This window comes from Pezoporus flaviventris, unplaced genomic scaffold (genome assembly GCF_033815535.1).
Source record: "Pezoporus flaviventris isolate CSIRO_AGI_PZ_B2104156 unplaced genomic scaffold, CSIRO_AGI_Pfla_v1 ptg000138l, whole genome shotgun sequence".
Lineage (NCBI taxonomy): Eukaryota > Metazoa > Chordata > Aves > Psittaciformes > Psittacidae > Pezoporus > Pezoporus flaviventris.
Window position 1 is genome coordinate 1,699,054 of NW_026892686.1, and position 27,939 is coordinate 1,726,992.

At 55.9% G+C, this 27,939-nt stretch overlaps 1 protein-coding gene across 4 annotated transcripts; it reads right to left on the reverse strand.

Annotated features, from left to right (window-relative positions):
- Nucleotides 1-1,582: 1,582 nt before the first annotated feature.
- Nucleotides 1,583-27,398, reverse strand: KANSL3 (KAT8 regulatory NSL complex subunit 3). 4 transcript variants are annotated; one of them, XM_061478977.1, is made up of 22 exons: nucleotides 27,139-27,398; nucleotides 25,807-25,980; nucleotides 24,505-24,595; nucleotides 24,216-24,401; nucleotides 23,968-24,099; nucleotides 23,554-23,670; nucleotides 22,520-22,621; nucleotides 22,316-22,387; nucleotides 20,773-20,847; nucleotides 20,178-20,335; nucleotides 19,505-19,568; nucleotides 18,826-19,026; nucleotides 17,868-18,015; nucleotides 16,577-16,654; nucleotides 13,056-13,247; nucleotides 11,395-11,479; nucleotides 10,296-10,450; nucleotides 9,747-9,859; nucleotides 9,001-9,220; nucleotides 8,688-8,821; nucleotides 4,738-4,894; nucleotides 1,583-2,288 (listed from the first exon to the last, which is right to left on the reverse strand). In XM_061478977.1, the coding sequence occupies exons 1-22, from the start codon at nucleotides 27,357-27,359 to the stop codon at nucleotides 1,750-1,752; spliced, it is 3,414 nt and encodes a 1,137-aa protein (XP_061334961.1). In that variant the 5' UTR covers nucleotides 27,360-27,398; the 3' UTR covers nucleotides 1,583-1,749. The 4 variants fall into 4 exon arrangements, with proteins under 4 accessions (XP_061334961.1, XP_061334957.1, XP_061334958.1 ...); XM_061478973.1 differs by lacking the exons at nucleotides 13,056-13,247; nucleotides 27,139-27,398 and having other exon boundaries at nucleotides 25,807-25,965; XM_061478975.1 differs by lacking the exons at nucleotides 4,738-4,894; nucleotides 27,139-27,398 and having other exon boundaries at nucleotides 2,153-2,288; nucleotides 25,807-25,965.
- Between the last annotated feature and the right edge of the window lie 541 nt (nucleotides 27,399-27,939).

The following is a 27,939-nucleotide window of genomic DNA, read 5'->3' on the forward strand; positions in this document are numbered from 1 at the left end:
CATCCCACCCCCAGGGGTTCCTCAGGGGTTGGGACCATGTTGGGTGTCTGCTCCACACCTCGACTGGCCACAGGGGCAAAGGCAGTGACCAGATGCTGGATGGTTCTGACCTAGCGGGGCTTGGGATGTCCTTGGATCGGGGCAGGGTTTGGGGGCATCCCTGGATCTGGAGTGACCCCAGAGGCATTTGGTGATGCCATGGGGCTGGAGGGGCTTTTCTGCATCAGGTTTGGGGGACTTGCAGCTCTTTCACGGTGCTTTTTTGCCTCGAGGAGCTCCCATCGAGCTGTTGCAAGTGACCCAGGGGCTTTGTTGGAGCTACAGGATGCATCCGCTCACCACTGTCCTGGTGGTGCCCTTGAAGCCAGGCAGGACAGACAACAGCAGCACTTGTTTGTCACCAGTGAACATTACACCTTCAGGTGGAGCAGGAGCTGTTAAGTCAGCTTCTAAGCACCAATTCTGCTGTATCCATGGAAAGGAAAAGCTTTGGGGTATAAATTGAAAGAGGAGAATTAGCCCCATGCAGCACCGGTCTCTCCATGACTTGGGAAGAGCAGCACCAAGGTCCCAACCGCTCCTGGATCCTCCAAGCCTGGATGTTGGAAAGGCTTTACAGACACTGCAGACCACCCCAGGTGAACCCCAGGAGCTTCTCTGCCAGAACACATCCCATGAACCTGGGTTCATGGACACGGGCACGGAGCTGGGGTCTCCCCATGGAGAGCTGCATCCGCGCCTGGCAACGAGGCCACTGGAGATGCCACATCCCTGAGCTTTATTATTGTCATTGCAGCTGAGGAACTGTGACTTCAAGCCTGGAGGAGATGGTTGAGCTGTTAAAAACAGCTCAGGTCAACAGCAGACCCTCAAGGCTGCTGCTCTTCATGGTGGTGGCAATGGAAGCAAAGGGGGACAGTCCCCAGCAGCCAGACAGGATCCGGAGTGGCGCATGTGTAGCCCAGGGCGGGTAGGGAAGGACTCGCAGCATCTTCCTCCTCCTCCTCAAGGAAAACTCTTATTCTCCTGCTCTTTTTAGGAATGATTCCCAAACCACAGGCTGCTCCCTGTTCCTGCCATGGTGGGTCCTGGCCTGGCCAAGCTGGGCCAAAAATGGGATCTCCTCATGAGCATCAGGATGAGGAAGCGAGCAGAGATGTCAGCAACATGCTGCCCTCGGGGCTGTCCCAGCACTGTGAATGCCACTGGGAACTGTGCCCCCCAAAAGCATCTTGGCCAGCAAAGGCTGCATCACTCCCCACATTCCCTTTGGGAAGCAGGATTCAAGTGCTCAGGGTGCAGCAGAGCTGGCGGATGGGATGGAGACACACAGAGCATCGGGATTATCCCCGCTTCCCACAGAAACCAATTCACAGCCATAAGCTCTGTGCGGGGGGAACACATTTATCCAAACCATGGTGCCCAGCTCGGCCTCACCTCATCATCTCAGCACCCACTTTGTGGCTCAGGGCCCTTCTGCTGCTTCCCTCCTTTCAAACACGAGCTGCTGGGAAAAGCAGGCGAGGGCTGGGATACCCTGAAGCTGCTTTGGGAAGGGACGTGGGCAATGAGGGGAGTAGAGAACAAGAAAAAGAAAGGTTTATTAAACAGCAACAAAACCACTTGAACAACCCCCCGCTTTGCTCCAGCCCAAGCTTGGCCCGTGGGGCTGCTCCAATCCCACTCCACAGTCGAGATCAAGTCTTCCCAAATGCCCGTTGTGGATCCATAGGGATCCCGGGGGGGTCCCTACGGCTTCTGGCCGAGCGTGGGCCCTGCCGTGGCGATGACGGAGGAGCTGCTGCCCAGGGTTATGAGCGTGGTGCCAGCCCCTCCTGGCAGCACCCCTTGGGACAGCAGCTGTCTGCTGGCCAGAGCCTCTCTGCTGTGGATGATGGTGCTCCCCTCGTCCACCACAGAGGGAACCCTCCCCAGGGTCTCCACTGCCCCCAAAGCATGGCCGAGGGCTGCAGCGCTCTTGGTCAAGCTGACCTTCTCCCCGACGTGTCCCAGGGGTCCATCACCCTTCACCGTGGCCAGTGTTGAGGTCAGGATGACCGTCTTGGAAGCGGTCTGCAGGACCTTCGAGTGCACCAGGCTGGCGGGAGGGCTGGGGGTGCTGGCAAGGGTGACAGCACCAGTGGCAGAGGAGGAGGAGGAGGAGGAAGGCTGGATGCTCGGCAGCTTGAGGGGAACAGAGGTAGCCTCAGCCAACACAGACTTGGTCAGTGCAGACAGCTTGGCGTCCGACATGACGTACAGCGTCTTCATGGGGCTGGTGGTGGTCACTGTGGAGAAGGGGACAGCGTGGTCAGTGCCCACAGGGGCACGGTGCCACACGGCTGCTGCCCCAGTGGCAAGGTCACAGCTATTGACACTGAACAGAAGCCCTGGCCTTGGCCTTGACCCCAAAACCAACGCCAGCACCATCACAGCCTGGGCAAGGAAACCACAACAGCCAAACTGGGGCACCATCAGCCCGCTCCTCTCCAGAACCACCCAGACCCCCCAAGGAAGCCTCCTTTCTTCCTGCAGTGCCTGATCTTCTCCCAACAGAAGTCCTCTCCTGCTGGGACAGGGTGTCATGGCTCCTCCTCGGGCAAGCCCGCTCCAGCTTGCCCCATCCTCCCTGCTGAGCTGCCACAGACCACACTGAGCTCATGATGCTCCCCGTGGCCTGGCTCAAGGTACCACATTTCATGGCATCTCCACTCCATCCCACAGGCAGCACTGGGATGCTCAGACCCTCATCATGCTGCACCCCAGGAAGCAGCTAAAAGACTTCACGCTTTGTGCAATGAAGGCCTCTGAGTCCTAAGGCAAAGGCAGAGGTTGTTACCCAATCCAAGTCATCTCCACAGGCCAAAGAGCAGAGGGTAGAGAGACCAAGAGAACCTAATCATTGGGTTTAGATGAGCTCAAGGGATAGGGAAAAGAGCCTGGAGACCTGCTGCTGGTTAAAGACAACACGGGCCACAAAGACCCCAGCCTGGAGCAGCCCATGGTTTGCCCCTGCAGTCGCCAGAGTTGGCTCCATCCCTTGGGAATGGGCACCAAGGAGTGGAAAGCAGCAGACCCAGCACGCTGGGTCACCTGGCAGCAGCAGCACATCTCAGCATCAGAATGCAACACAAGAGCGACCTGGAGCTGTTGGAGCAAGGCCAGAGGAGGCCACAGAGCTGCTGTAAGGGCTGGAGCAGCTCTGCTCTGGAGCCAGGCTGAGAGAGCTGGGCTGGGGCAGCCTGGAGAAGAGAAGGCTCCTGAAGGGGAGACCTGAGAGCACCTCCAGTGCCTGAAGGGGCTGCAGGAAACCTGGAGAGGGGCTTGGGACAAGGGCCTGTAGGGACAGGCCAAGGGGAATGGCTTGAACCTGCCAGAGGGGAGACTGAGATGAGCTCTTAGGCAGAAGCTCTTCCCTGGGAGGGTGCTGAGGCGCTGGCACAGGGTGCCCGGAGAAGCTGTGGCTGCCCCATCCCTGGCAGTGTTCAAGGCCAGGTTGGACACAGGGGCTTGGAGCAAGCTGCTCCAGTGGAAGGGGTCCCTGCCCATGGCAGGGGTTGGAGCTGGAGGAGCTTTAAGGTCCCTTCCAACCCAAACCAACCACTCTGTGATTTTATAATCTCCGATACAGCAGCACCAAAGTGTTCCTCACTCATCAGAGGTGTCACTGTGCCACAACCACCACCAGTGCAGTGTGAAACTGTCCCTAATGAAGCGCCTCGAGTGAGGAGGACACAGAACAAAGGCTGACAACAACTGCCTAACCAGGATGGGACCAGTGACCCCATCATCCTGAGGTCCACGAGGGCAGGACAGTGGAAACAGGCGACTACTCCAGCCACCCCATGCAGGCTGGGGAAGCAGCACCCAGATGCGATGATGCTGTTTGACATCAGCAATGACCGCTCCATGAAACAAAGTGTTTGGAACGTTTCCTGCACTAAAACCCTGCAGCTCCAGCAGCTCTCACAAACTGATCCTCCCTGCCGCCCACAAAGCCAACCTGAACCTCCAGTGGAAGCAGCTGAAGTTCTCCACAGGTCTGACTTCACCCACTGGCTCTGACAAGTAACAAAAGGAACACAAAAAAGCCACGCTCAAGTCCACTTAAGCCCAGTGCTTCTGCACCTCTCTGCTGAGTCTGAGTGTCTGCAGAGTCAATCAGTTGGGTTTAATTCCTGCCAGGTCAAACGCGGGCACCACAGAGCTGCCCCTTTGGCCTTCTGGGCAACTGGCCCAGCCGCAGCGAGCCCCATCCACCAGATCCAGGCTGAGGGCTGACTACAGCTCACAGTGACACTTGGAAATCAGCTGGACCAAGGAAAAGGAAAGCTCTGGCTCAGCAGCGGGCTCTTTGGTACCGAAGCCGCTTCCGAGGATGCAATGGAGCCTTTGAGGATGCGATGGAGCACGCCACTGCTTAAGTCTAAGGCTACAGGCCGGGTAGTGGCTCTCAGCAGTGCTTTAGCTGTAGATAGATGGGTCTGCACAAGAGCATGACGGGGCCCTCATGACAAACTGCAGGTAGAGCCTTCCGTGTCTGGGCTCAAGTCTCACAGCCTCCTCTCCTGCAACAGCTCACAAACGGCTGCACGGAGCCAGAACCCCTTGTGCAGAGAAGCCACTGGGGAGCCTAACTGGAAGCGATGGGCTTCAAAAGGGCACGCCTCACCCGGCGGCACGGCTCCAACCCGGCCTCTGCTCCTCGCCCATCCCCACGAGTGCCATGCGCCTCACCTACGGGTGCTGCCGCGGGCAGGCGCGCCGCGGGGTCGGCAGGAGCCATCTCTGCACCAGCCTGGGCTTTGCTGAGATCCATGTGAGGCAGCAGCTTGCCAGGAGAGGCGGCGCTGGAGGCTGGGCCGGCCACGTTCCCACCAGCACCGTCTGGAGCCTGGAAGGGTTAAAGTAAGGGAGAGCTGCTGGAAATGCCCCCTATTGAGGATACAGCATCTGGGGATCTGTGCTAGACCTCACCTAACACAGCAGAGCACATCCTCTGCCTGCTTCTCCTTGCCTTGCCCTTGCTTCCAACCTGGCATTACCAAGACCGGCACTAACTCCTTGCCTTTCTGCAGAGGGGAATGGGGTGGCTCTATCCCCATCCCTGCCGTCAGGGAAATCACTCCTGCTCGTCATTAACCCTCTGCATTAATAGCACAGCAACAGCCAGGAGCTCAGGATTGATTCTCCCAAGTGCAGACCCACTTGGAAGAGCGAGACACTATGACCAGTGGCACCAGTGAAACCTGCATCAGCACACACCATTCTCTGCATCAGAAGAGCTTCCCTCTTGCTTGATGATGTACAACCCCCTCTGATGGTGGCACGTCCTGGAGAGCACTGATCAGCTGCAGTGGAATACCTGGAAATTCCCCATTCAAGAGGTTTTTCAAGTGTTTCTGGAGCTGCTTCACTTGCCTGAACTCTGCCTGGGTGCATCTGGTGTGTGTGCTCCTGTGCTCAACCTGCGGGCCCTCACAGCCCTGAGCTGACACAGCTCAAGCTCCAAAGGAGCTTTCCCAGCTACAAAAGCAGATACTCACCTCTCCAGTCAGACTCCTCTAAGGCAGCTTGCTCACAGCCCTCTACCACTGACAAGCACAGCTCAAGTCTGAGCCCCTCACCAGATGCCCAGGCAGGTCACAGCCTGCTCTGCAGCAAGGTTGGACCACAGCTCCCCTTGTGCCATCCAAAGGATGCTCCTGCCCAAAGCTCGAACCATGGCCTCAGCTTGCAGCTCCAGTCACTGCTGTGGAGATCTTTGTGCCACAAGAGTGTGATGCAGCATCAGCATCACTCCACGCTTTACGGAGCTACTACCAGGATATAACCAGCTGCAGGGAGGGACCCCATACAGAAAGTGTTCAAAGCACTCTGTGGAGCAGTTGCTTGAGGAGAGGAGCTGAAGCTCACTTGCATTTTCATTTTAAAGCCACCCAAACACTCTCGCTGCTTCTCACTCTGCTGCTCACAGAAAGCATCTGCACCAAACTCCCCCGGGAGAGTCCTCAGTCTCCCACCTCCTGGTTTAATGGGTGACCCAATAGATTACATGCCCTGCTACAGGCATCACCCAGCCCCTGGAGGTGAAGAACCACAGTGCACAGCCACAGCAGAGCTGGAATGTCAAAGGGAACCCAACCAACACCACCAGCTACTGCTGAAAACACACGTCTGAGCCCTCAAGTTCTCCCCCAAAGCCTTTTGTAAATGTGCTCATTTACAGGAAGCCCGGTGAGCTTACCCAATCCTGTGTGCTAAAGGGCCAGGGAGCTGATGTCAGGGGCTATAATTAGCTCCAAAAACACAGAGCTCATGCCATTTCCTGTAACACACAGCTTTCAGTCTGCTTGTGAAGCAGCTCTCCCAGCCCGCTGCACAATGAAGCCCTACCTTAAGCACACAAGCTCAGCACTGTAGGGGGAAGTCACAGTGTGTGATCCAGTATCCAGTTCCAAGAGCCTTAAACATTAAGCTGTATGTGATGCTGCTCTCCCTGGAGCTGATGTGCACCAGGTTTCATCACAGTGGGCAGTCACTGTGCTGCTGGACACTGAGGGTCCCTCAAAGGTAACAAAGGAGAGCACAGGAGTTCTGATGGTTGATCAAACAGCCTCTGAAGAGCCCAAAAACCGTGTCCAACATGGATGAAGAAGGAAAGCATCTTGGCTGGTGACACAGACATGGGATTGAGCACCCTCAGCAAGTCTGCCCAGGACACCGAGCTGTGTGGTGCTGGTAACACGAGGGAAGGGATGGGATCCACAGAGACCTGGAGAGGCTGGAGGGATGGGTCCATGCAAACCCCATGGAGTTCAAAATGCAAGGTGCTGCCCATGGGTCAGGGCAATTCCAAGCACAAACACAGGCTGGGGGAGGCTGGATGGAGCAGCCTTGAGGAGAAGGACTTGGGGGTGTTGGGTGAGAAGCTCAATGTGACCCAGGACATCCAGCTCTGGGGCAACAGCACCTGGGGGACGTGGAGCTGCTGGAGCAAGGCCAGAGGAGGCCACAAAGATGCTGCAAGGGCTGGAGCAGCTCTGCTCTGGAGCCAGGCTGAGAGAGCTGGGCTGGGGCAGCCTGGACAAGAGAAGGCTCCTGAAGGGGAGACCTGAGAGCAGCTCCAGTGCCTGAAGGGGCTGCAGGAAAGCTGGAGAGGGGCTTGGGACAAGGGCCTGTAGGGACAGGCCAAGGGGAATGGCTTGAACCTGCCCGAGGGGAGACTGAGATGAGCTCTCAGGCAGAAGCTCTTCCCTGTGAGGGTGCTGAGGCACTGGCACAGGGTGCCCAGGGAAGCTGTGACACTGTCCATGTTACAGTACCCAAGACCACTACATTCACAACAGAACCCCCTCTCTGACTCAGCACCTTTTACTTTCAACTCAACCACACCAAAACTTAACCTAGGAAGCCAGAAGGCAGCCGGGATCCTTGCGACAGTACCTGGCATGTGTCGAGAGTCCAGATATTGAGACCTTTTCCTAACTGTCAGAGATCCACCTTCAAGAGGAGATCTGTATCCAACAGTCACCACCTTGGAGCACACACTCAGCACACCATAAACTGGTTTCAGCAGCACAGCAGCAAGAAGGAGCAGGAACTGGGGTCAGGGAGAAGGTAACAGCGCAGTATCCCAAACTCCCACAGGGCCCAGCCTCACAACAGGGCATCTACTTTGCTGACAGAGCTGAGCACGAGCAGCTTGTGCCCAGGCAGCCCCCAGCATCCTGGCCTGGATCAGCACCAGTGCGGCAGCAGGGCCAGGGCAGGGATTGTGCCCCTGCACTGGGCACTGGTGAGGCTGCACCTCAAATCCTGTGTTCAGCTCTGGGCCCCTCACTACAACAGAGACATTGAGGGGCTGGAGGGGGGGCAGAGAAGGGCAATGGGGCTGGAGCAGGGCCTGGAGCACAGGGGTGATGGGGAACGGCTGAGGGACCTGGGGGGTTCAGTCTGGAGAAGAGAAGGCTCAGGGGGGACCTGATCGCTGCCTACAACTGCCTGACAGGAGGATGGAGCCAGGAGGGGCTGGGCTCTGCTCCCAAGGGATGGGACAAGAGGAAACGACCTCAAGCTGCCCCAGGGCAGGTTTAGATGGAGCTGAGGAACAATTCCTGCCCCAGAGGGTGCTCAGGCATTGGAACAGGCTGCCCAGGGCAGGGCTGGAGTCACCGTCCCTGCAAGTGCTCACACACTGTGGGGACAAGGCCCTCAGTGCCATGGGTTAGTGGTGGCCTTGGCAGGGCTGGGAACGGTTGAACTGGATGAGCTTAAAGCTCTTTTCCAACCTGGTTGATTCTGTGATGGTCAGAAGCAGCATCTTCAAGACCCCAACTCTCTTGCCTGAACAGACAGGTGGGAGCTTTCCTCCTCCCACCAAAACCTGTCTCTGCCAAAACCTGGAGCTTTAGGAACAAATCCTGTGCTGATGTCAGCTTCTGGAGTCCAGCTGGAGATCTCCTCAGTGTGGTCCTACTGGGCTATGGAGCACAACCAACCCTGCTGCTAACAGACATGAAGGGGTGTCCTAACAACCCTTTCTGTGCAGCCTCAAAGTGCTCATGACACCCAACAGACGTGCCCAGGGACACTTCCCCCACGACAGCCCTTGACTGTGATGGTCAGAAAAAGCTCACAAGAGCAGCAGTGGACACGTTCCTTACGGAGAAGATGCCAGAAGTTACCTGAGGTGCCTGTGTGTGCATTGCCTGCTCCTCGAGCTGGGGCTGCACAGTGCCCATGGCAGCCTGGCTCAGTGTGGTCACGCGGCTGGGCTGCCCTCGCAGCGTCACAGTAATGGTCGTGGGGGCCTTCAAGCCTGGAAAACACACGTGCAACACGTTCCTGAGACACATGGAGGCCACATTCACCAACCTGGGGGCATCAAAAACCTCTTCCCATGCTCAGGAATCCCCCAGATAGAGCTCAGAGGCAAAATAAGCTTTGGGAACACTGGTCTCGAGGCGATGGGGTGCTTCAGACACCCCTGTCCCTCACCTGCTGCCTGGTTGGAGATCTGAGCCAGGCCAGGGAGGCTGCTGGCCAGCTTGGCCAGGCCCCCATTCGTCAGCAGCTGGTGAATGGCTGTGGGCTTCCCACCCGCTGAGGCTCCCAAGGACAGAGAGGTGGCAACGGGGATGGTGCGGACGATGGTGCTGGTGTCTGTGGTTATAGCGCTCAGGTTCTGGATAGGTGCAGGGGTCTTCACAGCTGAGGTCTGGAAGGAGAAGAAGAAGCAGTGAGAACCTGGAAGGAAGCCAGAGGTCTTTCGAGTCTCCACACATCATCCTGGTGGCCACGAGCAGGTCTAAATGCAAGTGAACTCGTCCCTTCCAGTCTGCACACCCTTGTTTCAACTTGACCACGAGAAACTCTGGCTCCTCTTCTAAGGAAGCCACCAGGGCTGAATGGGCTTATCTCCAGCTGAAGTTGCCTGAGACACCACAGGCATGTGTCTCCACATAAGAACACAGATCCCCCCAGTTCATCCTCTGTCTCCTTTCCACCATTTTCTAGGTGAAAATCCTCCAGCCCTGCTTCCTAGACCTCATCACTGGAATCCTTAGCCCACATCTGCAGGCTGCCAGGGCTTGGATGCATCACTTCAGCTGCAGTTCACACCTACCCCATCATCCCTTCTAGTTCTGAAGCACACAGGGCCTATGAGGGATCCCCTTTGACTCCTTTACCCTGCTCAGAGCTTCCCTCCAGCACGGGATCTCTGATACCTGGAGGCTGCATACCTGCACGGGCTGCCCAGCAGCAGCCACACTGGCTGGAAGGGGAGATGACTTGGTCCCAATGTCCTGCAGGCTGAAGCTCAGCCCTTGCAGCAGGCTGCTGGCAGATGCTGCTCCTAAAAACAAATGCAACGAATAACATGAGGCTTGGAGAATTCAGCAGCACGATGGAATTCCAGGTGTGCTGCATGGCAGGCAACCGCAAAGCTGCTCCTTAAAGAGGAGCATCCCAAGCAGGCCGCCTCGAGGTTGGGATCCTCCCAGCCACTCTACACACACAGTCCAACCCATTTCACTGCTGCAGCTACCAGTGAGGTTAGATGTGAGACCTGGGAGCAAGAGGAGGTCGGGTTTGGTGTCTCAAAGCATCATGACATTGAAGTGACACAATTAACAAGTCACCTGCAGCCTCACTCAATGCATCCCATGGGATCTCAAACGCTGCCTCAGCCAAACCCAAAGCAACCAGAGAATGCAAGAAAGGATCCACCAAACCATTCTGAACCTGCTTTACCTTTTACATTCACAAGAGACATGGAGAGAGGCAGGTACCTTGGAGGGTACTGGCTGGCTGGGCCTGCAGGCAGTGGGTGCTGCTGGCCACCAGCCTGCTCTGCAGGGCATGGAAAGCACTGGGTGTCGTGCTGCTGGGGATCACAGAGGATGGAGCAGGGCTCGTGGAGGAGGTTTCTGTTGCTGAACTCAGCCTGCAGAGCAAACAGGAGAGAAGATGAAGAGACTGGTTAGCAATGTGAGCTGGCTCTGCCAGGGACTGTCACGAGCCTAAAGCAGGGCTCCTGGAAGCATAAGGCTACAAAATGAGCTACAAAAACCCAAAGCAAGTGATGTTTCCCTGCTGTTTCCAGAGCAGGTAAAACAAGGAGCACTTCCACCAAAAGTGGTGTATTTCCAAATTGGAAGTGAGCTTGTTCCATGTCTGCACCTACCTCCATGGGCTGTGCAGCCCTGCCCAAGAGGAATCTACCCTGTAGTGATGCTTCTCCTTTTTAGAACCCACTTGCTGCTTGGAAACAGCTCTTCTTCCTCTCCCTTCCCACATCAGAGTCCAGTTCTCCAAAGCTTGGATTGATTTAAAAGGGAAAACACTGATGTGAGATCTCAACATCAGATTCATTTCCCAGCATAAATCCCACGAGCCAATATCAAGGCTTCTTCAGGCTGCCCAAGGAAGTTGTGAATGCTCCATCCCTGGCACTGTTCAAGGCCAGGTTGGACACAGGGGCTTGGAGCAAGCTGCTCCAGTGGAAGGGGTCCCTGCCCATGGCAAGGGCTTGGAGCTGGATGAGCTTTAAGGTCCTTTCCAACCCAAACCATTCCATGATTCTTTCACCTATCTCTGGAAAAGAAAGCTTGGCTGTCAGAGGGAATGCAGGGCAGAACTAAACACCCCATTTCTGGCAAAGACATCACAGTCATTCCAAAGGCAGAGATGGGATTTGGGGAACCACATACAAATATAACTTCTGCCATTCTCCAACTCAACTGCTGGTTGAGAAACAGAGCTCAGGAGCCTCCTGCACCTCCCAAAACTCCAGTCACAAGTCAGACACCAGCAAGCTCCCCATGCAGAACCCACCCTGTTGTGGTGCCTCCCATCAGCAGCCTGTCCCATAGACCCCAGTGCACTCACTTGGGGGTGGTGAGCAGTCCTGAGAGCTCCTTCACGCCCGGCACAGCCTGGCCAACAGCCACGGGGACCGGCTTCCCAGCGACCACTGCAAGAGAACAGAAGAAGGAATGTCCCTTTCTCTCCTCTGGGAGTCTCCAGGGATGCCCCATCTCTCACACAGCTCCCCACGGGCTCATCCTGCTCACAGAGCACCTCCTGAAGGAAAGCTCTGCCGCAGACACGCTCCAGCTACCGGAGATGGGAGCATCCAACAGAGCAGAGCTGTGGCTAAAAACCAGAAAGTTGCCATAGTGGAAGTGTTACAAGAGACAAAATGGAAGGAATCAGCTTCATAGATCTCTAAAGCAGTCAAATCTCACACCCTCAGCATCAAATCTCTCTCCTAAACGTTATCTGCTCTTAATCCCCTCTTCCTAATCCATCACAGCACGGATCTAACACCTCAGCACAGCAGTTTGGACCTGGCTGGTTGCTACTGATGGAGTTTGGTCCCCATCCTTTAGAACCACTTTACAAAATACACAGGGATGCAACAAGTCACGAGATGTGTTTATTGCAGCTTTTGAGGGATACAACTGAGTCTGGCTGGTGCCTTCCTCTGCTCACACGCACGGTTAAAGGGAATTCTTGCTTTGGTTCATGTTTTACTTCTGCAATTCATTTCCTTTCTGTGGAAAGAAGTAAAGTTTGGAAAATTAAAATAAGAAGATTCCAGTCTGCAGAGATTTGCAAAGCTGCCAGGAGAGGAACTGGGACCTTCAAGGATGCGTGGTGCTTAATCCTATTTCCCAGTTCAAAGGAACTCCTGAAGTAACCACGAGGTGCTTCCGAGGGAGTGGAATTCTCTCTCAGCTTTGAACCCCTGTGATTTCCTCCCAGAATGGAGACATGACCTTTCCATCCTGCCCTGCACTGAACTAGCACTGACAATGAGAACTGCTGGGCACATCTGGAGCGCTGCACTCCACCACGAGGAAGACACAGACGTGAGGAAGATGTATGGGCCAGCACCAAGGCAACATCCTCCAGGTCTAGGGTGAGAGCAGCCAAAGCTTTCAGCCTCCCTTGTGAAGGCTCAAGGGGAAGAAGATGGAGCACATCACCTCTTCTTGGACAGCAGGGCCTCTGCAAGGTGGGTTTTCCCAGCCACAGAGGCAGGAGATGAGCTGGAATTTTATGTGTATCAAGTGTGTATTGTGCCACTCAAGGGCCAAAGGGGATGAGCAGAGCGGGACATTCGGCTGCATCTTGAAGTCTGGACACACAAAGGACTTCCAGAGGAAGGAACATCACCATCATCCCTAAAGCAGGAGCACGATCCAGGTGAGAGCTTCATTCAGGAGCAGAACTGGAGGTGCACACGACCTACTTGGAGCAAGGGGTCCACCAGGACCTTCCTGCTTCCAGCAGCGCTCAATGCCTCGGAGGAAGGAGCCAAATTCCCCTTGGCTGCCACGGAGCACTTCACTGGAGTGTGCTATGGCAAAGAGAGGCTCCTGCCAAGCTGCTGCGTGCTGCGAGCCCCCACGCTCCCCAGCTCTCCCCACGGCACTCACACCTTGAGGCTCAGCCTGGTTTGTGCAGCTCACAGCTCCCTCCCCACGGGGCCCAGCACCGAGCCCGCTCTCTGGTTCAGCAGCAGCTGTACAATCACAACTCACTTTCTGCCTGGGTGCTGAGGGCTGCTCCGTTCCCCACGCCAGCAGCATCGCCGTGAGACACAATGGTCACCTTGATTTTGGCGCGTTTGGAGGGTTTGGTGCACTGGGTCGGGCTGGGGGTCTGGTGCCTCTTCAGCTGCACACGTACATCATCTTTGTCAGCCCCTTCCGAGTGCTCTGAGGACACTGGAACTAGGGGACACAGAAGGAGCTGTTTGAAAAGTGGTGGCCGGTCCCTCGAGGTCAGCGCTGCTCCCAGGTGTGGAGAAGGGACACATGCCCATGCACGCTTCCAGAGCTCCCTCCATGCCAGCCTTGCCCATCTCCCATGCACCAGGAGCTCACACATCTCCTTTTCACCATCTACTTCATCTTCCACATGCCCTAAGCTCCTGGTTTAGGGCCAGGACTTCACTTAAGCTATATACAGCACTTAAGCATATACAGCACATCACAGCACATAAAGCCTGTCTTGCCTCTGTGGCGAAGGAAAAGAGATGCCTCCAGTGATAGCACATCTCCTCATGGACACTTCTCATTTAACAATGAATCCTGGCATCAGACCTCTCCAACATCCCTCAGCTCCAGGTGAGGGGATGAGGATGCAGAGACTCACAGAGCTGGTGCTGCCAGTGCTGGATTAAAGCTCAGCCTGCTCCTGACACACCAGCAAAGGTATGTGCATGCCTGCCATCCAGCACATCCCTTCCAGTGCTCCTCACTGGCCCTCCAGGAGCTAAAGCACAGGCATTTTAAAGGCACTGAGCAAAGCAGCATGAGCACAGGAGGTGCTGCAGCAAAGCCAAGCCCCAGATACCCTGCACTGCTTGAGACTACGGGGGAAAACCACAAGCTGGGATTTCTCTTCCACATCAATGGCTTCTTTTGCCGTCATGTCCTTGACACATCACATCCTGCCCAGAGCATGAGCTTGCCAGGGCCAGGGCTACCCAAAACAGCCGAGAGAAGCACCTCTGGGCAGCTCAGGCACAAAACACAGTCAAGAGCTGCCACATCCTGCCCATCTGCTCTCCATGGGTCTCCCACCACTGGTGTAGGATCATCCAGCCCTCTCCATGCAAAGCTCCTGCAGACCACTGCTGGGCCAGCTAAGTCCCTTGCTCCAGATGGTCCTGAGTGTCCAAGCTGTGTAGTCAACAACCCAGGGGCCAAGATGCACATACCTTTTCATTTACATATAGATAAATATGGATATATTACATACAATCAATATAGATGTCCATGCGTGTCTGTGTATGCATTTACAGCCTCCCCTGCTTACCACCCATAAACCTCTGAACTGGGCGTACAACAAGACTGTGGCCAAAACCCTACATGTCAGACAACTCCTAGCATTCTGGGGCCACTCCTCTCCCCAGGGTAAGTGCCAAGATTGGTGTCCTGATCCCCACAGCTGAACATCATAGAATCACCATTAATTTGGTTGGAAGGGACCTTAAACCTCATTCAGTTCCAACCCCCTGCCACAGGCAGGGACCCCTTCCACTGGAGCAGCTTGCTCCAAGCCCCTGTGTCCAACCTGGCCTTGAACGCTGCCAGGGATGGGGCAGCCACAGCTTCTCTGGGCACCCTGTGCCAGCGCCTCAGCACCCTCACAGGGAAGAGCTTCTGCCTAAGAGCTCATCTCAGTCTCCCCTCGGGCAGGTTAAAGCCATTCCCCTTGGCCTGGCCCTCCATCCCTTGTCCCAAGCCCCTCTCCAGGTTTCCTGCAGCCCCTTTAGGCACTGGAGCTGCTCTAAGCTCTCCCCTTCAGCAGCCTTCTCTTCCTGTGCCTCCCACCCTCCTGCAAACATGCACGATCCAAACCAGCATCCAGAGACCTCTTCAGGCGTGCACAGACCCCAGGCACCAAAGCCACCCCCCACAGTGCCACCAGCCAAGCAGGGCAGTGAAAGGGCACATGCACAGGCAGCGGCATGAGGTGCCCCTCAAAGCAAGCAGTAACCCAACATCCCTTTGTGTCCCCACTGCAGGAGAGAGGAGCCCACTTCTACTCGCACTGGGGCTGCGTGCTCAGGAGCACAGAATGGTTTGGGTTGGAAAGGACCTTAAGATCATCCAGCTCCAACCCCCTGCCACGGGCAGGGACACCTCACACTAGAGCAGCTTGCTCCAAGCCCCATCCAACCTGGCCTTGAACATGCCCAATCATCCCACTCCCAAAGCTGTGCGACCCAGCTCCTACCTCACATCTCACTCGTCCAAGCCAGTGTAGTAAAGAGCTCAGAGATCTCAATCTGCTTTGGATCAAAACAGAGGCCAGGCTGGTGCCAGCCTCTCCATACATCCCCACCAGCACAGGAACAGCCAGTGTGCTTCCTCTTCCCAGCTGATGCTGCGTGGGAGGACTCTGGATAAGCACAGGGCTCTGCGTGTGTGCTTCCAGGCCAACCTCATCACACAGGGGAGGGCACAAAACAAGGCTTGAGGCAGAAAGAAACCTTTAGACAAGGCTGAAAGGAGAAAGAAACCTTTACACCAACCAGCCCAGCCAATCCCTGCCTCGGGAGCTGTTGCCACAGTTGTACACGTGCAGTTTGGCCTATTTGGGGTGTGTTCAAGGAACCTGTATCCTTGGAGTCTCCACATCATGTGGCAAAGTACCACCAGCTTCTCTGCACCCATGGTTTGCCTCATCCAGTTGAAAGCATCAGTAGTGGGCTATGGAGAAAGGCCAATTCCTATCCACATCAATGCTCTCAGCACCCTGGGGTCACCCAATAGGAGAACTGACACCAACAGCCCCCCGGGGCTTGGATTTCAGCTCCTCCTCATCTCCTAATCCCAGATCCATATAGTCACTGCCTTTCAGGATGGCAAAACATCTCTTTACATGTGCTGTGGATCCCCAACCCTCAGAGCAACACATACACATCCCTCTGCGTGCACCAGCACCCAGCACGAGATAGCACAGGACTACAGACTGCTCACTCCACGTCCCCTGGTGCAGACAGCATCCCTCTTCCACCCCATCATTATCTTCCCAAAGCCATCCCTGTCCCTGACCTCTCTGCTCTAACTTGCTCTAGGCAAAACCCACTGCCCCACATGTCCACATCTGCCCCTTCAGTGACACTTGTATCTGCTCCTATGTGTTTGGGATGCTCCACCAACACTCATGGTCTCCCAGGCTGCTGTTCACACCCCCCCTCGACCCCAGCACAGGAGCACAGGTTAAATTCACAACCACAAATGTCACCACATCAGTCACAAAGCTTTAGTCCACCAGAGCAAAACCAACTGCCAGCCTCCACAGCTCCATGTACCCACTGGGAGAGGGGAAGAGCTCAGGGGAAGTTATTGCTCTCAGTAGCAAGGAGCCATCAGCTTTAGCTTCAAATACAGCAGTGAGAAAGCAAGAAGCAGGGGGACAAGGGGACACGCTGGGCCACATCCCCAAACCAGTGCAAGGGGAGAGGAAGAGGATGAAAGGAGGTAGCAGAGACAGAGAGAAGGAGGGAGACAGAGAAAGAGACAGGAAGAAGTGAGGAGATACTCACCAAAGAGACATGAAGAGGTGCCAGGAGGAAGAGCTTTCCTCACCAGCATGTTTTGTTTCAGAAAAGCAGCAAACTGAGCTGAAACGAATCAGAGAGAATTACAGTATCACAGCCCGGCTCTGGAGGGGACACACAGCTCCAGGGACACCACTGGGACCCACACAGAGAGCTCCAGACACCACTCAGCCACCGAGCACAACGGAGACACTCCAACCTCCTGCTCCTCACAGCAGTGCAGCACATCCCACACCACAAGAGGCTCCATCCCAGCTTTCACAGACAGCACAGCCCAACAGCAGGAGCTCTCTCCAGCCCCAGAGAGATGAGGAAAAGCTCCAGCACCCAGGAATGACAGCAGGCTTGGCTATGAGAGGCACAGTTTGCTTGGCCAAGTAGTGGCACCAAGCTGGGAGACACCAGCCAGCACTTTCCTGAACAGCTACAGCCACCAAACACAGGCCAGAGGCCACCCTGCCCCAGGGCTCCTGGCATGACAAGGCAGCCCCAACACATCCCATTGCACAGACCTTCCCTCCCATGTGATAGAAACCTCCTCTGCTACAACAAAGGAACAGATTCCTTTAGTCTGTGCTCTCAGAAATTAAGGTTCAACTTCCCCCTGGAGTCAGAGAAAGACTTCAGGGAATGTCAGAGAAACACTTTAGGGAATGTGGAGGGTGACACTGCTGCAGGAGACAACAACAAGGAGAGAAGAGAGGATGGAGAACTACACCCCAGGTGCTGCTGACATTCACCACAAGGAATCATCCCCAACACCCCCATGACCTGCATTCCAGTGTTCACCATTGGGCTGAAGCTGAAGTTTGTAACCAGCATCCAACAGGACAAAAACCATATGGCTGAAGCTGGTTTCTTACTCAGAGCAGGTTTTGCACTGCCATCTGATGCAAGATGACTCTGCAATGACTCAAACCCATTGTTCCAGTCACAATCCAGCCTCAATCACCTCCTCAGTACCTTCATTCTCTCTCCCAAGCAGCCTTTAAGGCTGACACACCACTCAAGGGGCTCACACTTGAATTAAGTGTGGCTATGTGCTGACTTGGTCAGCCAGAAGTGAAAACCCTTCTGCCAAAACACTATTTCCAACCTAATTCCAACCCTCCATCAGATGACAGTGACAGGGGCCAAGCTGCAGGGAAAGCTGCCACAGGGAGCTTAGGATCCAAGAAAGGACTCAGAAGACAAGAACCTACACACATCACGACAGAGAAAGACCAAAACTCCAGCTGCTGAGAGGGGAGAGGGTGGGGAAGCTGCAGGGCATTACCTTGGGCCTGCTTGTGTGCGAGGACAGTGTCTGGCCTTGGCACGTGCCTCTTCAGCAGCTGCGTGGGGCCCATCTGGCTGGGCTTCTGCAGGGAGGACACAGCGGCCACTTTGGTCTTGGGGCTTGAAGTGGGGCTGCTGGACAGGTCCTGCTCGAAGAGAAGGAACACATCTTACCCCCGTGTCCCTAAGGAGCAGTTGGAAGCCTGAGTGCAGCAGCACAGCCTTCCCCATGGAGCACATCTGTTTGCCCCACCACAAGCCTCAGGATTCCCCTCACCTCCCTCTTCCAACACACTGATTGACAAGAAGCCCCCCATGACCCAGCTTCAATGTGCACCTGAGCCCAGAACTCCCCCCTGTGCTGGGCAGCACCCCCAGAGCGTGAGCCCCCCCTGGAGCCCTGACCCAGCTCTGGGACAGCAGCACCAGAGGGACCTGGAGCTGTTTGAGTGGGTCCAGAGGAGGCCACGGAGCTGCTGCAAGGGCTGGAGCAGCTCTGCTCTGGAGCCAGGCTGAGAGAGCTGGGCTGGGGCAGCCTGGAGAAGAGAAGGCTCCTGAAGGGGAGACCTCAGAGCAGCTCCAGTGCCTGAAGGGGCTGCAGGAAACCTGGAGAGGGGCTTGGGACAAGGGATGTAGGGACAGGCCAAGGGGAATGGCTTTAACCTGCCCGAGGGGAGACTGAGATGAGCTCTTAGGCAGAAGCTCTTCCCTGGGAGGGTGCTGAGGCGCTGGCACAGGGTGCCCAGAGAAGCTGTGGCTGCCCCATCCCTGGCAGTGTTCAAGGCCAGGCTGGAGCAAGCTGCTCTAGTGGAAGGTGTCTGAAATGAGACAATCTTTAAGGTCCCTTCAACCCAAACCAACCACTCTGTGATCCGATGATAATTCACTGACACAAAAGCATCTGTTAAAAAACCTCAGCCTCCCCCGGCTCAAAGTACCCCAGAGTGAGCCCCCACCTCTGAGCCTGAAGGAGAAGCAGGCACTTTGGCTGCTGGGGAGGCAGGTCTGCTGCTCCTTTCTGGCAGGTCAAAGGACAGATCCCTCCTGGTGGAGTCTCGGGGCTTCTTCTTCTTCTCGGCATCCAGGTCACGGGGATCAGAGCCCGAGTGGCTCTCTGCTCGGGTGAGGACTCCAGTCAAGAAGTCAGCTATTTCATCCTAGGAAGGGTGAAACACAGAGTAAGTGCTGTGCAGGGGTCTCACCAACTCGCCTTCACAGCTTAAAACAAGAAGAGAACAAAAGATTCCTGAAGGGACAAGGCTCTCTCTAATAGTCCACAAAAAGAAACCCTAAAACCTTACAGACAGAGCTTGGCTTCTCATTTAAGCTCATACCCCACTGATTTCTGACACATGGGAGAGAAGCAGGATGGGATCTCCAATGCTCCTGCTTCATTCCCCAGGCAGAGGGTACTGGACAACCTTGAAACCCGCTCTTTATTTAAGGTGCGCTACCAGGAAGCTCATGTTTCTCCTCCTGAAAGGAGAGGGACGCTTCCAAATCCCACCCATGAGATAACTCCCTTCAACCCAACCAAGCCTGGCAGGGAGGTTAGAACTTGTGGTGTCACTGAGACATTTTAGCACAGGGTTGGTTTAGAGATAGGAAGTGTAAGAGGAAGATTTCTGTGCTTACCTGGATGCAGCGGTCCACCATGCTCTGGGTGAGGCCTTCTGACTTCTTTTTGGCTTTGCTTATCCTGTTCAATAAACCAGATGGAAGTCAACACGTTGGGTTTCACACTCACAAGAGCATGCCTTCAGTCCCACTATCAGTTTCACATTGCTCTTTCCTCTTCTTCACTGATCATCTCCACTATAGACTTATGATGCTCCAAACCCTTGTCTGTGCTGCTGGGTGCAGCTCTGGCCTCAGCCCAACTCTATTCTCACTCCTTGCTCAGGGTTTTGCTGCAGTTATCCCAAACATACACAAGTCTCCTGAAACCTTAAAAGCCTCTTGCCTCCTGCACGGCTCTTCCAGCCTCCCTCACCCTAGTTCTGGTCACAGCCTCCAAAAGCCATGTATTCCAGAGGCAGGGGAGGCATGAAAGAGCAAATACTTGCTCTGGGGTCATCCCATGCTGTACCCTGGATCTTTACTGGGAGAAATGATACAGACTTATCACAGAAAAACAACCCTCTCTCCAACCTTCCAGGTTTGGAGCAACAAAGCTGATCCTGATGGAGCATGTTTCTGCAGTTCCCATCTGGTTTCGGTACCCAAACTGGGGGTTCATTTGTGCACAGCACGCTGAGATGCTGCCCAGTGTTCCTGGGAAGAGAGGATCCATCCGGGAGAGCGTTACCTGAGGTTGTCATCTGCTCCTCCCACCACCACCATGCTGTTATCAGCTCGTATCTTCTCCCGGAAATCTTCCATGGCTTCCATGTTGCACTGCAGGGAATTCTGCCCGATCACAAAGAGGACAGGGGTCTTCATCTCCAGGAGGGGGTCATCAACATCCTGCAAGAGCAAAGGAACTGTAATCCAGAAGGACCAATCCCGTCTTAGGAGCAAACCTGGGATAAGGCTGAAGTGAAGCTTCCCAGTGGGATTTACACAGCCAGACCAATCCCAAAGGAAACTGCTCCAGAGCTGCACCATGCTCCAGCAAATGCCTTTGATACAGATTCCCACTGCCCTCAGAATCAGCCATTTCAACAGCTCAACCCAACAGTCCCAACCCCATCACACACTGGTCAGTTAATAAAGGAGCAATTTGGGCTCCATATGAATCAACCCAAATTGTCCTCTCCAGGGCAAAAGGCCACAGTGAACAAGTGACCCCACAGATAAGACCCCAGGATGGAGCAAACCTGTGTAACAGCACAGACAAGCCAACATAGGACTCCTCACCCCACTCTTGCTGTTAAATGGCTCCATGTGCCTTTGGTCCTTACCCCTCTGGGGCCATCCACAGTGAGAAGGGGGAATCCAAGGCACACAACTGCAGTGACATACTCCATCACTGAAACCTGGGGGGAAAAAGAGTCAGCAACTCAACAGCTGAGTGCATCAAGGTGCAAACACAGCTCTGCCAGGTCCTGCCAGGCACAGAAACATCTTCCATGCTTAGAACTGGCTTTGTTGGGTTAAAAGAGTGGGGGAAAAAACATGGAGTGGGTCAAAAGACTAATTATATGTGGCAAAGTCCCTACAGGCCCTTGTCCCAAGCCCCTCTCCAGGTTTCCTGCAGCCCCCTTAGGCACTGGAGCTGCTCTCAGGTCTCCTCTTCAGGAGCCTTCTCCAGGATGCCCCAGCCCAGCTCTCTCAGCCTGGCTCCAGAGCAGAGCTGCTCCAGCCCTCCCAGCATCTTCGTGGCCTCCTCTGGCCTCGCTCCAACAGCTCCACATCCCTCTTGTGCCATTGTCCCAGAGCTGGACACAGATGAAGTGTGTCAGGGACACCAAACTGAGTGGGGCAGTGGGCACTTGGGAAGGGAGAGCCACCCTGCAGAATGACCTGGATGGGCTGGAAGAGTGTGCTGAGAACCCCATGATCAGCAAGGACAAGTGTAAAATCTTGCAGACAAGGCAGAAGCTCTTCCCTGTGAGGGTGCTGAGGCGCTGGCACAGGGTGCCCAGAGAAGCTGTGGCTGCCCCATCCCTGGCAGTGCTCAAGGCCGGGTTGGACACAGGGGCTTGGAGCAAGCTGCTCCAGTGGAAGGTGTCCCTGCCTGTAGCAGGGGTTGGAACTGGATGAGCTTTAAACTCCCTTCTGACACAAACTGCTCTGTGATTCTCTGATAAAGATGTCATTGTCCCACTCGGTGCTTATCAGGCCACCCCTGGTATACTGGGTACAGTTTTGATCCTTGCTATGCAAAAAAGCTGTGGACAGGCTGGAGAAGGTCCAGAGAAGAGCCACGAAGATGATCCAAGCAATGGGCAGTACATGAGGAAAGGCTGAGAAAGCTGGGTCTGCTCAACCTTGATATGAGAGGGCTCAGGGGAGACCTTATCCCCATGTTCCAGTACTTAAAGGGTGGCTACAAAGAAGCTGGAGACTCTCTTTTGACAAGGACTCGCATGGATAGGACAAGGGGTAATGTGCAGAAGTTACTCCTGGGGAGATTCCAGCTGGACACAAAAGGAAAACTGCTCACAGTGAGAACAACCAGCCACTGGAATAACCTCCACAGGGAAGTGCTGGACTCCCCACCACTGGACATTCAAGACTTGGCTGGACAGGGTGCTGGGACATCTAGTCTAGCTCATGTTTTGCCTAGAAAGGTTGGACCAGCTGATCCATGAACAACCTGGGATGCTATGGAATTGTCTATGCCCCCAGGACCAGGAAGGGCATCTGTCTCAAAGCCAGGCCTTGGGAAGAGAAAAGGGACAAGCACAACCCTTCTTAAAAAGGCTTAAACCAGCAGCAATTCAAACCTAACTCTGAACTGAAGCTGTCAAGTGGGAGGACGTGAAGGAATCGGGTACTTACGTGACAGGCCACCAAGGCACCGGTGTTCCACCCGATCAGGATGATGGGCTTGTGAGAGAAGTGGCTGTGAATCTATGGGGGAAAGAACAAGACATGGGTGAAAGAGAGGGACAGACAACAGGATGATGATGCCTGGGGTGGGACAACACCTCCAGCAAGGGGAGGAGTGGGATGGGAGCAGCAGAGGTTTGTTGCTGTACTCACCTCGGCCACTTTGCCCCTCACAGCCCCAATCATGTGCTCGAGACACTGCAGTACTCCCACCCCACTGCCGTTGTTCAGCAGGTGGGTGGTGATGGGAATCACCTGAGGGGTGAAAGGGAAGGTCAATGAATAACCAGGTATCTGCTGGGAATGAGCACTGACAACAACTAGCACGGACTGGAACCACATCTGGGCATGAATTTATGCTTCTTGCTCCTTCTTTCCCCTGGGATTCACTCCCACAGAAAGTGAAACCCCCTAAAAACAGGAAATGAAGAATTCCCCCCAGAGACAATCCCTGCCATTCACCTGGCTCTGATACACCCAATACATCTGCCACATTGATCAGGAGCAGCCTGCATCCAGGCAGAGGACTAAGGTGACCTACAGTCTCCTCCAGCCTCTTTGTGTCGGAGACTCATCAATCCTTCCTAACAGTCACAACACAATCTGAACTGATGAAGATTATCAGGAAGATAATTCACCTTCTCTTCCCTGTGAGGGTGCTGAGGCGCTGGCCCAGGGTGCCCAGAGAAGCTGTGGCTGCCCCATCCCTGGCAGGGTTCAAGGCCAGGCTGGACACAGGGGCTTGGAGCAAACTGCTCCAGTGGAAGGGGTCCCTGTCCATAGCTGGAACTGGAGGAGCTTCAAGGTCCCTTCCAACCCAAACCAGTTGATGATTCAATGAAGATGGACGATATTGGTAAGCAAGAGACCCCAAATGCATTCAATTTGGCCAATTTAGAATGAGACAATGGTTTGGGTTGGAAAGGACCTTGAGATCTTCCAGTTCCAACCCTCCTGCTGTGGGCAGGGACACTTCACACTAGACCATGTCACCCAAGCCTCTGTCCAACCTGGCCTTGAACACTGCGCATCCCCTGTGCAGTGTCTCAAGTGCAGGTGGCAGACACCATCCTCCGCTTTCAGCACAACCAAGTATCTTGGTGCATCAAAGGCTTATAGAACCAAGCTCAACCACTGCAGCCCAGCCTAGTCTGAACCCCCCTCCTTCCAAAACCAGCCATACGAACCTTTCCCAGGCAGGAAAGCTGTGACTGCCAGAACCGGTGCCGTCGGGAAGTGGGGAACATGGAGTTGGAGGGTCCAGAGGAAGCGATCAGGATGAGGGGGGAACCAGGCAATTTGCTCTACAAAGTCCAACAAAGAGATGGGTCAGGGCCAGCATGTTCCCTGCCTGGGACCTCGCTGCCCAGCCTGCACAACAAAGCACGGGGATGTCCATAGCTCATTTCATCCATCCCATTCTCCCCAGGCAAAGCTACCTCAGGACAGTACAGGGGGAAAATGTGTCCCACAGGAGTCCCCCTCACTGAGCAAGTCTAAAGCAGGAGGAAAAAGAGCCCAGGAAGCAACAGAGACAGCAAAAGGATAGGACCCCTAAAGCTGATGTGAAACCCACCCTGCAAGCCCCAAGAGGCACTCACTGGTTTATTATGTGACAAGACACCCACTGCTGGGTCCCAAGGTCTCTTCAGCAGCAGAGACAGGGCCTCAGCACCCGCTGCCCCTGTCTTGGTGGTAGAGGAGAGCAGCATCCTGTCGATCAGAGTGGGGATCTGAAACCAGGGGCCAGGAAAGAAGAAAGAAAAGGATAAAAACTCCACCAGCTCCCTTTAATGACTTTATACAAGGAGAACGCAAGGGACAGCAAAGCCTTGCGCTGCTTTATCACCTTTCCTTTAAGTGTCTGCAGAGCATCCAGGTAAGCAGCCAGCACTGGCAAGCTGAGGGTCTCCACCAGCGTTGTGTGCAGCCACTGGATCAGTTTGGTGTCCCAGTTGACACTGGCCAGAGCCTGGCGGACCCTCCGAGCGCATTTGTCCACTGCTATCCTCCTCAGGACTGGCTCATTGCAAGCCTAAAAACCAGGAAATCCCAGAGAAACACAGCGATGGGGAAGATCAAGCAATTCCACGTGCATCTAGGGATGCAGGAAGGGAAACGGGGAGGAAAAGCCTTACCCCTTCATTAGCCAAGCGAGCCAGCCTGTCAGACTGCAGAGCCTTGTGAATCTTATTGAACAGCTTGTTCTGGGCCATTGTCCAACCTGTCCTGTCAGGAAACCAGAGGGAGAGACAGAGGTCAGTGTCACACAGACACCCAGGTCCTGCGGGCTGCTGCCCCTTCCCAAAGGCAGCACAGGCAGGTATTGGGTGCTCCAGAACTGATCTACAGCCCATGGGCAAAGAGAGTTTTGCTCCTGCACAACAGTTTGTAATGTCAAGACCACCACGAACTGATTGGACTCCAGCTCCAGGGGGGTTGTTAGCAGGGTGGGATATCTACATATCCTCCTTTCCCATGTCTGACATTGGAATATGGCTGGATTGAGGATCTACAACAACTCACTGGCCCAACTGCCTCCAAAGAAAGGAGGCTTTCATGGGAAGTGTGAGGCAAAGGTTCAACAGCCTCTGCCATAAAATCCAGCAGCTTCCACAGCAGGCACTGAGGAAACTGGACTCAAGATGCTGATGACACCGAGCTGTGCGGTGTGGTGACACACCAGAGGGATGGGATCTTAGAGGGACCTGGAGAGGAGGGACCATGTGAACCTCATGGAGCTCAACAAGGCCAAGGGCAAGGTCCTGCCCCTGGGTCAGGGCAATGCCAGGCACAGAGGTTGGGTGGAGAAGTGATTGAGAACAGCCTGAGGAGGACTGAGGGTGTTGGGTGAGGAGAAAATGAACATGAGCCAGCTTCAGTGAGCGCTTGAGCCCAGAACCCCCCCAGTGCTGGGCTGCACCCCCAGAGCGTGAGCAGCAGCTCAGGGAGGGGATCCTGCCCCTCTGCTGCGCTCTGGTGAGACCCCCCCTGCAGCCCTGTGTGCAGTGCTGGGGTCCCCAGCATGAGGGACATGGAGCTGTTGGAGCAAGTCCAGAGGAGGCCATGAGGATGCTCAGGGTTTGGAGCAGCTCCCGTATGGAGCCAGGCTGAGAACGTTGGGGCTGGAGAAGAGAAGCTGCGTGGAGACCTCAGAGCAGCTTCCAGTGTGTGAAGGGGGCTGCAAGGATGCTGGAGAGGGGCTCTTCATCAGGGACTGTAGGGATGGGACAAGGGGTGATGGGTTCAGACTGAAACGGGAGGGATTTAGGTTGGAGATAAGGCAGAAGTGATTTATGTGAGGGTGCTGAGGCGCTGGCACAGGGTGCCCAGAGAAGCTGTGGCTGCCCCATCCCCGGCAGTGCTCAAGGCCAGGTTGGACACAGGCGCTTGGACAACCCCTCAGTGCCCGGCGCTCTCCCCCCGCTGCCCTCTGCTACCTGTTGACGTGCTCCTCCCAGTCGTCGGGCGGCGGGGGGGCATCGGCGTCGGTGCGGGCGAACATGACGTGCCGCTCGCACTCGTTCATCACGCTCCGCGCCTTCTGGTTGTCGTAGAGCGGCACTGCCACCGGCGTCACCGTCTCCACGTCGATGGGCACGACGTCGGCCTCCCTGCCGGGAATGGGGGGTGCTTTAGAGGAGGGGAGCACTGAGGGTCCCTAACCCAGGGCTCCTGCTCTGAGCCCCGGCAGCTCCCTGCACCCCCAAGCCCACAGGATAACCCCCTGCCCCACACTCTCCCTTTACACACCCCCTCAGCCCCACACAGATGTCTCAGGGTAGTCCCCAGCCCTACTTATCCCAAGCCTATAGGTCCCCAAGTCTCCCCTTCACAGGGCCCTCAGGAACACCGCAGCACCCACACGGGTACCTTAGACCCACAGACCCCCACACACACCTGCCCCACAAGCCCTTCAGCCCCCACACAGGCCCCTGAGGGCCCCACTCAGCACCCACACAGACTCTTCAAGATCCTCTTCAGCCTCTCAGCAACCCCTCAGCCCTACATAACCCCCTGAGCCTGCCCCACAGACCCCTGGGGGCCACTACCCAGCCCCACATAGGCCCCTCAGCCCCACAGAACATCCCTCAACCCGTCCCCAGACCCCTCAGCCCCACATCCCCCACACAGGCCTCTCAGCCCTACAAGGCGCCCCCACGCCCCACATCTCCCCGCTAAGCCCTTCAACCCCATAGGCCCCACATCTCCCTACAGGGCCCTCCTCATCCGCACAGACCCTTTAGCCCCACATCCCTCCCACACGCCCCTCAGCCCTATAAGGCACCCTCAGGCCCCACATCTTCCCCCCTAAGCCTTTCAACTGCACAGGCCCTACATCTCCCCACAGGGTCCTCCTCATCCGCACAGACCCCTCAGCCCCACATCCCCCCCACAGACCCCTCAGCCCCTCATCCCCCCCACAGACCCCTCAGCCCCACATCCCCCCCACAGACCCTCAGCCCCGCATCTCCCCCACAGACCCCTCAGCCCCGCATCTCCCCCACAGACCCCTCAGCCCCACATCTCCCCCACAGGCCCCACATCGCCCCCACAGGCCCCACATCGCCCCCACAGACCCTCAGCCCCACATCCCCCCCACAGACCCCTCTGCCCCACATCCCCCCCACAGACCCCTCAGCCCCACATCCCCCCCACAGACCCCTCTGCCCCACATCCCCCCCATAGCCCTCTCTGCCCCACAGGCCCCACATCTCCCCCACAGACCCCTCAGCCCCACATCCCCCCCCAGGCCCGCAGGCCGCGCTCACAGGCCGGCTCCGGGCTGGCGCCGCGGGGTGAGGAAGAGCATGCGGGTGGGCCGGGCGGCGCTGGCGTCGGGGTGCGCGCTCCAGGGCTTGGCGTAGCTGTGGTCGAGGCAGACCAGGTCCAGCTCCCGCTCGTGCGCCGACAGCTGCAGCAGCAGCGACGTCCCCATCCTCCGCGCCGACCACTGCAGCTCCCGCTCCCGGTCCCCCCCGCGCTGCGACATGGCCCGGCTACCGTCGCGACATGGCGCGACAGGCCCCGCCTACCCGCGCTTGTCCGCTGCGCATGCGCGGACACACCCCCTCCTCCGGGTCCTGCGCGTGCGCGCGGAGGGTAAAACGCGGAGGGTGGAATAAGGCGGAGCGGAGCGGGGAGGGGAGGGGGTAAAGCGCGGAGAGCGGAACGGAGCGGAGCGGGACGGGGCGGAGCGGAGCGTGCGGTTAGGGATGGGCACAGGGACATGGGGATACAGGGACATGGGGACACGCAGACATGGGGATACAGTGAAATGGGGATATATGGATACAGGGACATGGAGATACAGGGACACAGGGACATGGGGGCACAGGGACATGGGGATACAGGGACATGGGGACAGACAGACATGGGGACACAGTGAAATAGGGATATATGGATACAGGGACATGGGGATACAGGGGCATGGGGATACAGGGACATGGGGGCACACAGACATGGGGATACAGTGAAATGGGGATATATGGATACAGGGACATGGGGATACAGGGACATGGGGATACAGTGAAATGGGGATATATGGATACAGGGACATGGAGGTACAGGGA